The 17,500-nt window shown below is 47.2% G+C and overlaps 1 protein-coding gene across 1 annotated transcript in view; it reads right to left on the reverse strand.

Moving 5' to 3' along the window:
- Positions 1–9,721: 9,721 nt before the first annotated feature.
- fam20ca (FAM20C golgi associated secretory pathway kinase a) overlaps positions 9,722–17,500 on the reverse strand; it is a 38,676-nt gene continuing 30,897 nt past the window's right edge. Inside the window, 6 exon segments of the mRNA XM_034539529.1 lie at positions 9,722–10,042; positions 10,681–10,740; positions 11,008–11,089; positions 11,213–11,322; positions 11,443–11,623; positions 11,995–12,110. Of these exon segments, the coding sequence (XP_034395420.1) occupies positions 9,784–10,042; positions 10,681–10,740; positions 11,008–11,089; positions 11,213–11,322; positions 11,443–11,623; positions 11,995–12,110 (808 nt within the window). The 3' untranslated portion in view covers positions 9,722–9,783.

Consider the following 17,500-nt stretch of genomic DNA (forward strand, 5'->3'; position numbering starts at 1 on the left):
AAAATAGAGAGTGCGTTATCTTTCATAAACACAGTGGTCATTGTGGGACTATTCAAATCATAACTAAACTACTTCTCACTTATATTGTGAAGTACTTTGAACCAAACACCAGTGATCAGGCCTCCACATCAAAGTCGTGCTGTAATCTGAAAATATTGCACACCTGTCTTCTGGCCATTTATAAAGAAATGTAACTGAATGTCGAGTAAAATGTAAAATGTAAAAGAAAGTCTGGATATTGACTCGGGGCCACAGATTCAAGCCTTGAAAGCCACAGGTTCTTCCCAATGTGGCATTGAACATTTGATTGATAGACATGTGTGTGGGAATAAGCACCACTAAAGCACACTGCTGAGGGTCCTCAGATGCCCCCTACACACTGCCCTCTTTGCCCCCCTAGTGTTTGTGCTAAGCTACCATGCTGGTGTTGACAGTTATAGTGGTCCTCAGCATCAGCTAAGATAGAACCATGACGTCAAGGGTTTCAGGAAATACTATTTATAAAAGGAAACGGGGACTGTCATCCAATATGAATACGAACGGCATATGAGTCATAGGTGGGGTGTCCACATTCATTAGTAGCAGCTAACTGTGTGTGTGTGTGTGTGTGTGTGTGTGTGTGTGTGTGCGTGTGTGTGTGTGTGTGTGTGTGTGTGTGTGTGTGTGCGTGTGTGTGTGTGTGTGTGTGTGTGTGTGTGTGAGCTCTTAATGACGGTGCTGAGGTCCGGTTGCTCCCTACAGCTCTGCTTGTGTTCGTGGCAGTTCTCTTTAATGAGGGACACACAGTCTCTCCCCCCCCCCCCCCCCCCGCCCCCTCCATCCCCATGAACCATGAGCCTCCGGGGCAATTAGGTGAGCACTTGAGGCTTATAGTCTGGTGCTCATAAACACAAACACACACACACACACACACAGAAAATACGACGATCTAGTTAAAAATGGCGCTGGATTAATTGAGAAATTGGATATAAACAAAGGGACAGATTAATGTTGAGGCATCAAGATTAAAAGTAAGAGAGAAACATAGAAAGAAAGACGGCTATGTGATGTTTTACGTCTCCAATGACGATCTGGCCTTGTCCTCCTCTTTCTTATCTGCTTTTAATTTGTGCTGTTGTTTCTCAATCTCTCCATCAGTTCTTCCTCCCATCCTCTCCTTGACCTCATATATTTGTTTTGGTCCCAGAGACAGAAAGGGGAAGGCAGAGGAAGCGAGAGGGAGAGACACAGAGGGGAGCTTTCACCTTTCATTTCACCACAGCAATGAGTTGCCAATTCCACGGTGCCCTTTACTGACCATCACACACACACGCACACACGTCTACACACACCAAAACCTGTTCTCCACACGCCTCCCAATCTCCATGATAATCAGCTTTCTTTCATTGTGTTGCATCATGCAGGAAACCTGCTGCTAGTCTGAATATGTGTGTGAGGGAGAAAAGTCGGAGGAAAAGGAGCGCATGCTTTAGTTTGTGTGCATGTGTGTGTGTGTGTGTGTGTGTGTGTGTGTGCATGTGCATACATGCGCCAGTCCCTTGTCTCTGTAGCAGCAATTGCGTAGTCGAGGTACGTCGCCTTGCCATGCCATGCCATGCTGTGCCAAGCCAGTGGCTGGCTCTTGTCTTATCTATTTCTTTTGAATACATAAATATTGCTTTTACACACACTTAGTTAGAGGTACACAAACAAACACACACACAACAAACATCCTAGACGCAGTGAAGTATACAAAGTACTTTTAGCTAAAAGCATGCATCTTGGATATTTATATACATTTTGTAGGTATTGTTGTACTATTGTACTTTAACTATATGCAAAGATAGATGTCACACATACACACACTGTTTATGCCAGTGATGTTTACGTGTTGATGGCGGCCATGTCGCTGCATTGCTTTAGGGGATCAGTCCCTCATCTTCCATTCATATATTCTTCCTTCCCTTCACCTCTTATCACTCTCCTGCTCTTTCGTTTTTTCTCTTTTGTGCACATTGTCACACGCACACATCTTTCCAGGTAACACCACAAACACACACACACACACATACACACACAAACACACACATGCAAACATACACACACAAACACACACACACATGGCTGTGTCCCCACCTCCCTTTTGCTTTTTTTTACTCTCTTCTATCGTTCTACCCCCTCCCTCTCTCTCTCTGTCACACCTCCCTCCCCCTGTCTCAATCTCTATCCATCTCTTTCATCCTCTCTCTCCCCTCCTCAGGGCGAGCGAGGCTGTTGGTAGCATCAGTTTCAGTGACACTGCAGTCTCAGTGCATCTTTTAATGGCACACTGTAGTAAAGCCGCCTCTGAAGTGAGCCTATGCAGCATATTAGACGCACAAACAGACAAACAGACACACAGACACACACTCTCTCTCTCTCTTGCTCTCATTTAAACACACACACACACACACACACACACACTCACACACACAGAGGAAGTATGCATATGTAACGTCCCTATCAGGCAAAGCCATACTAAAAATAGCATTTAAAAGCTTTAACCGCTATGTAGAAGATGCTCAGTGTCCCGATGTTGATCACATATTTTTTAATGCATCACCTTCCTCATAGCACAACATTCAAAACACAGTAATATAATATAGAGTAATGAATCCATATTCCATAAGTCAACACAGATTAGAAGAACCAGAATCTATCTTTGTCACTGGTTTCATAAGATTAGTGTGTGTGTCTTTCATATTTCTCCTTATGCAATAAGTAAACAGCATGCCATGACACATCGTTGCTCTGACATATAGCGTCCTGCCTGTTTTAGCACCACGTAACACATCCTTGGGCTCAGGAAGCTGAACGCAGCTTAGGAGGAAAGAAACAAACCACAGACACAAGAGTTCTCCATGTTGTCTGTGCCTGTTGTGTGGACAGGTGGAAATCAGGGTTGAGGCAGGTGTCTGGTATTGGGAGTGCATGTGTGTGTGTGTGGGAGGCGAATACCCCCCCCCCTCCGCACCTATGAAAAGCAACCAGTGAGTGAAAATAGAACACAATCCCAGGAGGGTGCCTGCTGTCCTCGACTCAGCATGGACACACAGGCGTACACATAAAGCACGGACACACACACACACACACACACACACACACACACACACACACACACACACACACACACACACACACACACACACACACGCCCCCTCTGCCATCCCCCGTCCTCTCACTTCCATCTGCACAGCACCGCTGTCCATCTTGAATATCTGCTAGAGGAGAAACAAATGCAGGAAAGCATGGTACCTGTGTTAGGGGTCAGCCGTTCTCTCCTCCTTTTGTTGTCCCTCCAATCCACCTCTTTCTTGTTCAGCTGTTCCGAGCCGAGCCGAGCCGAGCCGAGCCGAGCCGAGCGTACAGCAGCGAGGCTCAATCCTTTTACCGTGCGATGCTGAAAGTGGCACCAGTATTCCCTGATAGCGGCAGCCTGCCTGCCTGCTTGCCTCTCTCACTTCTCACTTCTCTCTCTCTCTCTCTCCCTCTCTCTCCCTCCCTCCCTCCCTTTCACTCTCTCTCTCTCTCCCCTGCTCTCTAGCTCGCCTCCCTCCTCTGCTTGTCTGCTGCCATGTTGAGTGCATGCAGGGCGAGGGGCGTGCTGAAACGAGAGAGGGAGAGGGGGGGGGGGGGGGGGGGGTGATGGTGGTGGAGAGGAGGAGGAGGAGGAGGAGGAGGAGGAGGAGGAGGAGGAGGAGGAGGAGAGAGTGAGGGGGACTCAGGGGGATAAGAAAGCAATTAGAAGACAGCCCCTCTTCCTTCCAGTCGGGAATGTATAATGGAATTAGGGGGACGGTGGTGGTTGAAGGGGCCGAGGGGCTGTTGGGGTGCTCGGTCCTGCAGGAGTCAAGCAGCCGCCGTGTGTGTGTGTGTGTGTGTGTGTGTGTGTGTGTGTGTGTGTGTGTGTGTGTGTGTGTCAGGGCTAGAAAGAGAGAGAGAGAGATTTCTGATGTACTGATGGGAGGGAGGGAAGGAGTGGTTGAGCTGTGGGACCACCTGCTCCTTGCTTCCCTCTCCCTCTCTCTCTCTCTCTCTCTCTCTCTCTCTTTCTCTCCCTCTCTCTCTCGCTCTCAGAAGCACCAGGCAGGAGAGAGAAAGGGCGAGCGGCAGCTTCAAATCCCTTTTCTGTCTCAGGTTTGCTCTCCCTCCTCCTCCTCCTCCTCCTCCTCCTCCTCCTCCTCCTCCTCCTCCTCCTCCTCCTCCTCCTCTCCTCCCTCCCTCACTTTCCCTCGCTACCTCGGTCTCTCTCTGAGTGGGTGGCGAGGAACCGGCAACGGTGTGTGCGTGTTAGTGTGTGTGTGTGTGTGTGTGTGTGTGTGTGTGTGTGTGCGCTTGTGAGCTTGTGAGTCTATACTCTGAGTGAGTTTACTCATGTATGAAAAGAGATGACCAAAACTCCCTGAAAGACATTGATAGGAAAAGATGGTGTGTGTGTGTGTGCGTGTGTGTGTGGAGTGTGTGTGTGTGTGTGTGGAGTGTGTGTGTGTGTGTATGAGGGAGATAGGGAGAGGGCGGTCTTTTGATGGAGAGGGACTGAGCCACTGTGAGGGGGAGATACGTGTCGGCCTCTGCGCGTGTCACTGATTGTGTCCTGAATGAAAATAAGGAGCAAAGAAGGGGAGGGGGAGGGGGAGGGGGAGGGGGACTCTATTCTCCTCCCACTCAGCAGTCTCCTCCCCTCTCTTCCTCTCCTCCTTCTCTTGAGTGACAGCTGAGGCACGACGAGCAGCTTGCTCAGGCGCGCGTCAGTAATGCGCGTCCTCTCCTTGTTTCCATGCGTTTGTCGCAGCGCAGCAAGCCGCCCGAGCGCAGCCAGTCTCGGGCACTCTGAAGGTGCTTCATGGGCTTGATCGCTCCTGTCATGCACGCGCACGCACGCCAGGAAGGACAGATGCGTTGAAGAGCGGAGCACACGCAACCTTGGCTGCTTTTTTTTCTCACTTTCCACAAACAAATTTGTGCCTGCGCGCGCGTTGGCAGTCAGTCAGTTACACGCGCACACGCGCACACGAGCACACGCACGGGCGTTCAAGGGCAATTGATTTGGAGTTTAATTTCTCTCCGGGTAGTCTTGACGCAAAAAGGATGCGCCTCCGTCTGACCTTGACGGCAGACAGGGACAGTTTTGTCTCTGTCGCCAGGCTCACTCTGAAGCTACTTTTGAGCACGCACGCACACACACACGCACACGCACGCACGCACACGCACACGGCATCTTCACCTGGACAGTTAAATGCTCTTATAAATGAACGCTTTCCATCTGCTTTCTAATTATAGCCAACATAAGGCTATTCCTAATTTTAGCTGCAGCCGTGAAATATTGGCCTTTCAATAATTCATGAGTTCAGACACAGAGCTGCTCCTTGGCACGCGCATCGCAGGGTGTTGCTCCTGCTTTACAGTTTCATCTTACATGAGATCGGATTCAGCTTGTAAAGTTCTTAGTCCAAACGGTAACGCTCACCTGATGCGTTAAGGACTCTTGGTTTTAGGAGTTGACAGTTTAGAAATAAGCACCAGCAGATGCATGAAGCCAAACTGCATGTTCATGCTCAACACACCTCGGTGAGCTCTCCTCCCCAGGAACCAGGTGAGCTCTCCTCCCCAGGAACCAGGTGAGCTCTCCTCCCCAGGAACCAGGTGAGCTCTCCTCCCCAGGAACCAGGTGAGCTCTCCTCCCCAGGAACCATTTGTTTTGATCCATGCGGAACAGAGTGAAGCGTGATTCTGCCTACAGCGCTGACATCAATCGAGATGACCAGGGCTTAAACCCGACTGCCTTGAAGACGTTCCTCTCATCTCAGCTCCCATAGCTGTGACGTCTGTTGGTGGGGGGGGGGGGGGGGGGGGGGGGGGCATGTTGCATGTTCTCAGGTGTGTGTGTGTGGCACTTAAATATAGCAGCAGGAGAGCTGAGGCCTTATAAATAATAAGAGATGTTCTCATGAACAACACACTTTTATTAACAAGATTCATTTGGTGTCAGTGTCGTAATATTAAAGTGTTTCAATGTGAACTTTTGGCTACGTTTCAGTTCATTTTAAGTTGTTGCTTTTGAATTTATTATCTTTAAATTTGGTAGAATTTGTTGCAGCTATTTCGTTTTCAAGATGTGTGTGTGTGTGTGTTCGGTTATCGGGGAGTGTGTGTGTGTGTGTGTGTGTGTGTGTGGGGGGGGGGGGGTTCAGGGTCATCGAGGATTCAACCACACACCTTAGATCAATGGGAGGCAGGACGGGAAGGGGGGTTGTTCTCTGTTGCCATAGAGACGGGAGGACAGTGGTGTTGGATACTGTTACTAGGCAGAGAGAATGATGGGGGGGGGGGGGGGGGGGGGGGGGGGGGTCTGCTGCTGTGGAGGGTAAACAACATCTGGGCTGAGGGCGAGAGATCGGGAATAGTGTCAATATTACTGTTTGGATTATTTCTTCTAAAAAATAATATTTACATTTGGTTAAAAAACGAGAATAAAAATGTTTTTAAAGTGTGTGCTATTATTACTATAAATGTTTTAATTAAAAATAAAAATCTGACTTCGACGGCAACGGTCAATTTTGGCAAATGAATCAATAACACCCATTTAGTGTTGCACCATCCTAGTGCACAACCCGCTGGTGCATTACCAGTTTGCTTATGACAGCCCATCATAACACGGCGTCATGATGGGCTGTGTGTCGCCTCCGTGTCCTTTAGTTTGGTGAAGGTCAACTCAAAATACTCGAGACACTTCAAAACCAGCTCATAGCTTCATTTGGATCAATCTCTCTCTCTCTGCTCGCCTCAAAGTGACCACCAGGTGTGGAGCGCTCCGTGAAGCCCGTGACGGCCTCTTGGCCCGAGCTGCGGTGCGCTGGCGCCCCCTGCTGGACAATAAACGGTCTTTCATCTTGTACCGTAAACAAACTATGAAGAATAAGAGTTTCTTCAACACTGTCGCATTGATCAGAATAAGTCACGTGTCACGTGTGCATTGGCTCATCAGTTTAATCTGTATTACCAACTATTTTAGGATATGGTCTGTAATAGACATTCAGACATTATTCACAGTTATTGAATGGAGAAGAAATAAATGAGCAAAGGACCTGAAACATTGCTCCGTTCCTACAAAGACCTTTTGAGGATTTATTTACACATACTATCCTAAGAATTGTTTATGATTCATCTTTTTGACATACTATAGTGATTTCTTTTAGTATATATATACTTTTTAATACTATTTTTTGACATACTTTGTCTTTTTTTAACATACTGTAGTATGAATTCTTTCAAATTTGTACAAAGCGGTTTTTATTTGTTTCCCTTTTTTCGACTCATTATATAATTACTTTTTTCCACGAGATTACGTTTTTTTAAAACACATTTTAAATATGACTTTAATGACATTTTTTACATACGTTTTCTTACTCCTTTTTTTCAACATACTCTACCAGTATGATACCATACCATTAATTTTAGATTATTCATATGACTTTCTCAACAAACTATACAACACAAACTATACAACACTATTTTATGACTTTTTTCAACCTATTATTGCATACTTTGACACAATTCTTTTGAGATAGTATACAGATTTCTTTACTATGTTACAAAGTGATATCGATCCAATATGATAGAATATTTGTACGGTTACGTGTCTGAAGACATCACTCACATGCTCTTTATTTAATGTCTTCTGTCGTTTGGGGGTTGAGAGTTCGACGTTGTCACGTTTCTGCTGTTTGAATACAAGGAGAGGGGAAGTGGAGCAGGAAGTGAAGCTGGAAGTGGAGCAGGAAGTGGCGCTGGAAGTGGAGCAGGAAGTGAAGCTGGAAGTGGAGCAGGAAGTGGCGCTGGAAGTGGAGCAGGAAGTGAAGCTGGAAGTGGAGCATAAAGTGGAGCAGGAAGTGGAGCAGGAAGTGGAGCTGAAAGTGGAGCAGGAAGTGGAGCAGGAAGTGAAGCTGGAAGTGGAGCAGGAAGTGGAGCAGGAAGTGGAGCAGGAAGTGGAGCTGGAAGTAGAGCTGGAAGTGGAGCAGGAAGTGAAGCTGGAAGTGGAACTGGAAGTGGAGCAGGAAGTGGAGCAGGAAGTGAAGCAGGAAGTGGAGCAGGAAGTGGAGCAGGAAGTGAAGCAGGAAGTGGAGCAGGAAGTGGAGCAGGAAGTGGAACTGGAAGTAAAGCAGGAAGTGGAGCAGGAAGTGGAGCAGGAAGTGAAGCAGGAAGTGGAGCAGGAAGTGGAGCTGGAAGTGGAGCAGGAAGTGGAACTGGAAGTGGAGCAGGAAGTGGAGCAGGAAGTGGAGCAGGAAGTGGAGCTTGAGCAAGGGTGCTGTTTCCGTCTCCCCGTTTAATTATCTTCACTCACCCCTATAAACAGGACCCATTCCACCTCAACCCTCACATCATACCCACAGACACACAATCAGACTTTTTATTGCACACTTTAATCATTTAGTAAACAGATCTTCACAGTAACAATGCAATAGCAGAAAACAGAAGCAAATCACTGTGCAGCTTTTTAGCTCTTCAAAGTAATTATGGGAATGTACACCGAGAATGTGAAAATCAAAGAACCGTGCCAAAGGCCTTTTTGGCCCCCGTACACCCTCAAAGCAGCTCTTTGACTCGAGTCCATCTACGCAGGCTTCACACCATTTGTGTCCATCCTGCCAACCCCAAAACATTCAAGTACTGTAATTCTGTCATTGCTCAGGTGGTCAGCCAGTGCACAGGAGCTGAACGGCACCGCCTGATGTCACAAATCAAATACCTTTGTCATCTGTGTAATAGTATTAAATACTATTTAAAACAGTATTTAAAGAAATGAGAATTGAAATAGCATCCAAAATGCTCTGGTAACGCAGGTAAATAAATCCCCAAATATAAAGCAACATAACGTAGAACTTATTAAACCGCTTTCATTCTTTGTGACACACCAATAAATAGTCATTTGGACATGAAATATCATTCCGACTGTAACATTTTGAGATGCTTCGTTTGAGAATAGGAGTTGGAATGAAATGACCATTTCATGAACCAGCACACTGGTCTCTGCATTATTTTTGGTTTGTAAAATACTATTTTAGTGTTGTGCTGCATGTTGCGAGAGCTAGACTTGAAGGGGAGATGAAAAAAAATGATTGAAAAAAGAGGTAAAAATCAGAATAAGGCAAAGTGAACGTACCGTTTGAACTACAGTGTCAAATATACTCGCTCTCAGATTGATGCTGTTCATAAGTATGCGATACCATTTTCAATCAGTCCGAGTCGGCGCCAAGACCAGAAAGTTAGTGAAGAGAATCCACCGTTTTGAACCTCTTATTCTCCGGGTTGTCACCTGACATGTTTTACAAAGAGTCCCATCCATCGTAATAACTGATAAAGCTTTTTGTCTGGCCATAAGAGTACGTTCTCATTTGATTATGTACTAATGTAATAAAACACATACAACTAAATGATCCCCTCCATATTCAAAACAAACGGGATACAATCCGCACACAGCGGCGGCTCCTTCCTGTCAACGACAACAACAATACATCTGTATCTGATTAATACGAAGCCTCTGTGTGAGCACAGTCTTTCATGGCATCTGTGGTCACTTCCTTCGTTATAAACACTCTTAAAAGCAGTTTCCAGAGAGGCAATGATGGCAAGTCTTGGAATTCACTGAATTCAGCTTGATATCCGAAGTGGGACTTTTGGTGCAATCCCATTGGTTGAACAGCCACAGACTTGGTCCATTGTTCACGTGTCAATGGTGGTTTCGGTCACCTGAGAGTGTCGCCCTCACTACCTGTGGCCTGGGCTCCTGTGGGTGGCCGAGTCCCCGACGAGATCTTCCTCCACCACGTTACCATAACCTTCTTTCTCTATGCAGCCTGCCAGGACCTGCAGCACCAGCCGGAGCCTGCGGTCCAAGGCGTGGAGGTGCCGCTGGATGAGGATCGGGGACAGTCGGTCCCGGATCAGGGACTCCTCCATCAGGGAGCTCAGCTGGTACTCCTCTTTGGCCAGCAGCTGGAGACGCAGGTACGTCGATTTCCTCACCCTGGAAAAGAGGAATTGAAGAGGTTATTTTAATAAACTCGACTCTATAATATTGCTGTATTTATTCCTGCTATGATGACATTACAAAACATATATTAGTGTATCTTTCTGGCCATGTGGGGTCATGTAAGGGAAAAGCTTTTTGTGTTGTGTAGATGATTTTATAACTGCTGGGTTAGAAATACAATGAAGATAATCTTTGTGCCCTGGTGGTGAAAAGCTTTAAAGGGAAACATAAACGCAATGTTTAACTTTTTCTAAAGTTATTGTCAATTTAGCAAAAGTCAGCAAGTTAAAAAAAAAGATAATTGATGGGCCTTTAGCACAAAAAGCTGCACTGTAAAACCCATTTTCAGTCTGGTTGATTGATGTTGGACTGCTCTCTGTGTCCTCTGCTCTTAAGGTCACGTTGGCCCTTCACAACCGCTGAAGGGTTCAAACATTACACATGAATCTGGAATCCATTCTCAGTCGATGCTTCAATGAGTACACGCTGTCCTTGGGGTGCTAAAGCAACGGCCACGAGTAGTTCCAAAACAAGAGGGTTTCAGAGCGATACATCACAGGACTCATAGGACAAAGAAACACCAACTCGACCAAAAGTACAGCGATACGTTCCCAAACAAGCTGAACTCTGACCTGCAGCACTGGCTGACAGGCACCAGGATGGACAGCTCATCATGGGAGTGCTTTCCAAAACTACAAGGGAGAGAATAAAGGAGAACAATGGACCATCACACACACAATGTTGGACATTGCTATTCATCCTTTTGCTTCATTAATTCTGATGAAGCTTCTTGAGCTTCATGAGAAATATAAAGTGTGCAGATTGTAATGAAATCAATCAATTAATACCTCGCAATGTCACATGTTAAATTAACTGATTTTCAACACAACCATTTTCAGTGGGTCAAATATTTTGCAGACGTTAAGACAGACACTTCAAAAGATGCTGAGTGTCTTTACCCTCTTCCGTTGTCTAGGTGAATAATGAAGGTGTCATTTCCAAATTTCTCAAAAGTTTCATAATGATGTCGATCCATGTTACCTGAACAAGGAGAGAGCAAAGTGGGGAGTAAATATGAGGACACTGTAGTTAAGTAACATACGATTAAAAAGAGGCATACATATTGCCATTTATACGTGATGTCATACCCAATTTCCTTCTTACCCATTAAGAAGTCAAAGATGGTCATGTCCATGACATCCAGCAGTCGAGTGCCTCGGTCATACGGAGGAGTCTGCTTAACCTCGTCACAGTAATCTTGGTCCACCTCCCACCTGATAACGCATACAAATATGTGCTTAATAAAACCATTGCATCCATATTCAGTCAGAGTAATCAGATGAAACCCTGACGAGACGTGTGCGGACAGATGCACGAGTGTGTTGTTTCTTTACTCTGCTTTCTTGCGTTTGTGGTAGGAGCGCCTCCAGGGGTTCCTCCATGTCTTGCGTTTGGCCAGGTTCAGGTCCGGCAGGAAGGCCGCCAGCGAGCCTTCGATCTGGTCCGGTTTACCGCACAGAGCATGCTCAGTGGAGCAGTAGTACGAGCACTCGCCGTAGAAGCAGATGTTGTTGGCTGAGGAGAGACAAACACAACACGCTGATTTAGAAAAGAGGAAACAAACAAAAGAGAATGACAGATATTCTATTTTGTGCCATTTATTTTTTGTTCTAATAGATGGTTGTATATGGATGTGTGTTTATTTTCTTCTTAAAACTCGTGTATGGCTTAATTGTGTGTGTAAACTGGTTTACAGTGCCACCCGGTGGTGACTTTGGGCTATGGCTTTCTTGATCACCACACAAGGAACTGCCTTGAAGAGCAGACCAGGATGTAAAAAGCCTTGAATAGCCTCAATCACAGAAACATAACCTTTGGTTACTTAAAGCTGCAGCGTCTTACAGGTGAAGCCAGTGTTGCTCTGCCTCTTAAGTATGAGTCTCTACCTGGTGAGATGAAGAAGGTCTTCCACAGCTTCTTATCCCGCGTCACATCCCTGATCTCCCTCGTCATGTTGACAAGTCGGCCTGCCACGGGGGGCACTCGCCGGAAGTCGAGGATCCTAAAGGAAGAGGGAGACAAGGAAAGAAAGGTAATGATTAAATGCATTTTACATATAAAATAAAGATCATTTGATGGCTGTCAATGATATCAGGAGTGCCACCATTGCAGACTACATTGTTCACCTTTTTACACAAAGCTTTAAACTTTCCTTTGACCTGAACAGCTGCAGCTACAAAAGGTCTTCAGGTGCAGATTTAAAGAGCGTTCCCAGACAGGAGGCCGTTGAGCCCGAGGACCTCCTCTGTCTTTGAGAGCTGCTCTGACCCAGTGCTCTAGATTTCTGCACCTGTCCTGCTCAATGCATCACCTGCACAACAGGAAATACTTGCACGCCGCATACGTCTATTATTCTCAAAGACAGCTCAAAGAAAAAGTGAGACATCAGGATACTTCCTGATCTGTATCATCGCACAACGTTGAATAATTAATTATCTTTACAGCAGCATTTATTGTCTTCCAACATCCACGTCAAAACAAAGGTGTGTGTGTGTCTACCTTCGCACCTGTCCCACCAACACACACACACTCACACTCACACAGACACCGTAGGTCTCTAATCTATATGCAGATGCTTGTGCTAATTCTACACATATGGTCCCAGACTCTTGTGCTACCTTCCTGTCTCCATCTCTGTCATTCTTTTGTTACGCTCCTGTGTCTGAACACTACACCTATTCAGCCCCTCTTTAGCTTGCTCGCTGTGCGTTTGCTGTCCAAATGACCCGTTGGAGAGCGAAGCGAAGCCTCCTGGGAGCATGCACACACACAGACAGACCGGCTGGACGGAACCGAGTCAGAGAAACTTCAGCCGACAGAGGAACGCATTCAGGAGCTGCAAACTGCACCGTCATGTCAGGCCTGGCGACAAAGGAGCACCTGTGTGTGTGTGTGTGTGTGTGTGTGTGTGTCAAGCTTTTATTTGTGTGCACTCTGCCTATTACACACCTATGAGTCACAATGAGTTCACAGGATGATAAATACAGTGTGGCGAGGAACAGATGGTGAAACCTCTCGAGGTTTACCTTCAATCTTCAGGATATTGCACAAATCTAATCTAAAGGCGTAGCCTCCTTCTCTTCATTCCTGGTTCAACATGAAGCCAGACTAATAGACTGGCATCCAGAGGCTGCTGTGGTCAAGCTACTTTACTTTTAGGCAACCCGGCATGGTTCATGCAATCTAAAAACAAGCCCGCCCCCCGGCTATAAAACCTTCTCTTGGTGGTAATGCTGTGTCTGTCATTTTTACATTACATTACATTACATTACATTACATGTCATTACATTACATTACATTACATTACATTTCATGTCATTTAGCTGAAGCTTTTATCCAAAGTGACTTACAATAAGTGCATAAAACCATGAGTCCAAACTCAGAACAACAAGAATCAAGCAAGTACAATTTCTTCAATAAAGTTAAACTACAAACTATTTAAGCTATTTGAGCTATTTAAGTGCTACCAAAGTGCTAAACTACAAAGTGCTATCAGTAAGAGACATTTAAGTGCTACTAAAGTGCTACTACGGCGCTACCTTCCCTATTCAAGGTATAGTCGAAAAAGATGTTGTAGATAGTTTGTAGAGACTTCCTGTCCTGATGTCAATGGGGAGCTCGTTCCACCAATGAGGAGCCAGCACAGCAAACAGTCGGGACTTTGTTGAGTGTTTAGCTCGAAGTGACGGAGCTACAAGCTGATTGGCCGAAGCCGAGCGAAGTAGAGGTTAGACCATGTCCTGATGTGAGGTTAGACCATGTCCTGGATGTGAGGTTAGACCATGTCCTGATGTGAGGTTAGACCATGTCCTGGATGTGAGGTTAGACCATGTCCTGGATGTGAGGTTAGACCATGTCCTGGATGTGAGGTTAGACCATGTCCTGATGTGAGGTTAGACCATGTCCTGGGTGTGAGGTTAGACCATGTCCTGATGTGAGGTTAGACCATGTCCTGGGTGTGAGGTTAGACCATGTCCTGGGTGTGAGGTTAGACCATGTCCTGGGTGTGAGGTTAGACCATGTCCTGGATGTGAGGTTAGACCATGTCCTGGGTGTGAGGTTAGACCATGTCCTGGATGTGAGGTTAGACCATGTCCTGGATGTGAGGTTAGACCATGTCCTGGATGTGAGGTTAGACCATGTCCTGATGTGAGGTTAGACCATGTCCTGGGTGTGAGGTTAGACCATGTCCTGATGTGAGGTTAGACCATGTCCTGGGTGTGAGGTTAGACCATGTCCTGGGTGTGAGGTTAGACCATGTCCTGGGTGTGAGGTTAGACCATGTCCTGGATGTGAGGTTAGACCATGTCCTGGGTGTGAGGTTAGACCATGTCCTGGGTGTGAGGTTAGACCATGTCCTGGATGTGAGGTTAGACCATGTCCTGGGTGTGAGGTTAGACCATGTCCTGGATGTGAGGTTAGACCATGTCCTGATGTGAGGTTAGACCATGTCCTGGGTGTGAGGTTAGACCATGTCCTGATGTGAGGTTAGACCATGTCCTGGGTGTGAGGTTAGACCATGTCCTGGGTGTGAGGTTATACCATGTCCTGGGTGTGAGGTTAGACCATGTCCTGGATGTGAGGTTAGACCATGTCCTGGGTGTGAGGTTAGACCATGTCCTGGATGTGAGGTTAGACCATGTCCTGATATGAGGTTAGACCATGTCCTGGGTGTGAGGTTAGACCATGTCCTGGGTGTGAGGTTAGACCATGTCCTGATGTGAGGTTAGACCATGTCCTGATGTGAGGTTAGACCATGTCCTGGTGTGAGGTTAGACCATGTCCTGATGTGAGGTTAGACCATGTCCTGGGTGTGAGGTTAGACCATGTCCTGGTGTGACGTTAGACCATGTCCTGATGTGAGGTTAGACCATGTCCTGGGTGTGAGGTTAGACCATGTCCTGGGTGTGAGGTTAGACCATGTCCTGGATGTGAGGTTAGACCATGTCCTGATGTGAGGTTAGACCATGTCCTGATGTGAGGTTAGACCATGTCCTGGGTGTGAGGTTAGACCATGTCCTGGGTGTGAGGTTAGACCATGTCCTGGATGTGAGGTTAGACCATGTCCTGGGTGTGAGGTTAGACCATGTCCTGGATGTGAGGTTAGACCATGTCCTGATGTGAGGTTAGACCATGTCCTGGGTGTGAGGTTAGACCATGTCCTGATGTGAGGTTAGACCATGTCCTGGGTGTGAGGTTAGACCATGTCCTGGGTGTGAGGTTATACCATGTCCTGGGTGTGAGGTTAGACCATGTCCTGGATGTGAGGTTAGACCATGTCCTGGGTGTGAGGTTAGACCATGTCCTGGATGTGAGGTTAGACCATGTCCTGTTTTGAGGTTAGACCATGTCCTGGGTGTGAGGTTAGACCATGTCCTGGGTGTGAGGTTAGACCATGTCCTGATGTGAGGTTAGACCATGTCCTGATGTGAGGTTAGACCATGTCCTGGTGTGAGGTTAGACCATGTCCTGATGTGAGGTTAGACCATGTCCTGGGTGTGAGGTTAGACCATGTCCTGGTGTGACGTTAGACCATGTCCTGATGTGAGGTTAGACCATGTCCTGGGTGTGAGGTTAGACCATGTCCTGGGTGTGAGGTTAGACCATGTCCTGGATGTGAGGTTAGACCATGTCCTGATGTGAGGTTAGACCATGTCCTGATGTGAGGTTAGACCATGTCCTGGGTGTGAGGTTAGACCATGTCCTGGGTGTGAGGTTAGACCATGTCCTGGGTGTGAGGTTAGACCATGTCCTGGATGTGAGGTTAGACCATGTCCTGGATGTGAGGTTAGACCATGTCCTGGATGTGAGGTTAGACCATGTCCTGGATGTGAGGTTAGACCATGTCCTGGGTGTGAGGTTAGACCATGTCCTGGGTGTGAGGTTAGACCATGTCCTGGGTGTGAGGTTAGACCATGTCCTGGATGTAGACCGGACCCGATCTGTTCCCAGCACGGTACGCAAGTACCAATGTGTTGAAGCGGATGCTGCGGCCACCGGTAACCAGTGAAGGTCGCGGAGGAGCAGAGGATTGTGGGTAAATTTCGGGAGGTTGAAGACCAGTTGAGCAGCTGCATTCTGGATGAGCTGCAGAGGTCGAATGACATTAGCAGGTAGACCTGAAGGAGGAGTTACAGTAGTCTAGTCGTGAGATGACCAGAACCTGGACCAGAACCTGGACCAGAGCCTGGACCGCCTTCTGAGTGAGAAGAGGTCGTATTCTCCTGATGTTGTACAGCATGTACCTACAGGAGCGTGTTATTGCGGTAATGTTGGCAGTCAGGGAGAGTTGACTGACAGGTGTCACACCGAGATTCCTGGCAGTCGGGGGCGGGGCCAACACTGAGTTGTTGAAGGTGATAGACAGGTCGTGGGTGGGAGAGCCTTTTCCTGGAAGGAAGAGAAGTTCAGTCTTGTCTGGGTTAATTTTCAGGTGGTGTGCAGACATCCACTGAGAGATGTCAGTCAGACATCCACTGAGAGATGTCAATCAGACATCCACTGAGAGATGTCAGACAGACATCCACTGAGATGTCGGTCAGACACCCACTGAGAGATGTCAGACAGACAGGCAGAGATTCGTGCTGCTACCTGTGTTTCAGATTGGGGAAACGAGAGGATCAGTTGGGTGTCGTCAGCGTAGCTGTGGTAGGTGAAGCCATGGGAGAGAATGACAGAGAGAGAGAGTTGGTGTACAGAGAGAAGAGAAGAGGACCAAGGACTGAACCCTGAGGGACCCCAGTAGTCAGAGGACAAGGCTCAGACACAGATCCTCTCCAGGTTACCCGGTAAGAGCGGTCGGTGAGATAGGATGAGAAGAGTGAGAGCAGAGCCTGAGATACCAGGTCCTGGAGGGAGGACATGAGGATCTGGTGGTTCACTGTGTCAAAGGCAGCAGAAAGGTCTAGAAGGATAAGGACAGAGGAGAGAGAGGCTGCTCTAGTGTGAAGGATAAGGACAGAGGAGAGAGAGGCTGCTCTAGTGTGAAGGATGAGGACAGAGGAGAGAGAGGCTGCTCTAGTGTGAAGGATGAGGACAGAGGAGAGAGAGGCTGCTCTAGTGTGAAGGATGAGGACAGAGGAGAGAGAGGCTGCTCTAGTGTGAAGGATAAGGACAGAGGAGAGAGAGGCTGCTCTAGTGTGAAGGATAAGGACAGAGGAGAGAGAGGCTGCTCTAGTGTGAAGGATAAGGACAGAGGAGAGAGAGGCTGCTCTAGTGTGAAGGATAAGGACAGAGGAGAGAGAGGCTGCTCTAGTGTGAAGGATAAGGACAGAGGAGAGAGAGGCTGCTCTAGTGTGAAGGATGAGGACAGAGGAGAGAGAGGCTGCTCTAGCAGTGTGAAGCTGCTCAGAGACAGCAAGGACGGCAGTCTCTGTTGAGTGGCCTGTCTTG

Source organism: Cyclopterus lumpus, chromosome 8, assembly GCF_009769545.1.
Source record: "Cyclopterus lumpus isolate fCycLum1 chromosome 8, fCycLum1.pri, whole genome shotgun sequence".
NCBI lineage: Eukaryota > Metazoa > Chordata > Actinopteri > Perciformes > Cyclopteridae > Cyclopterus > Cyclopterus lumpus.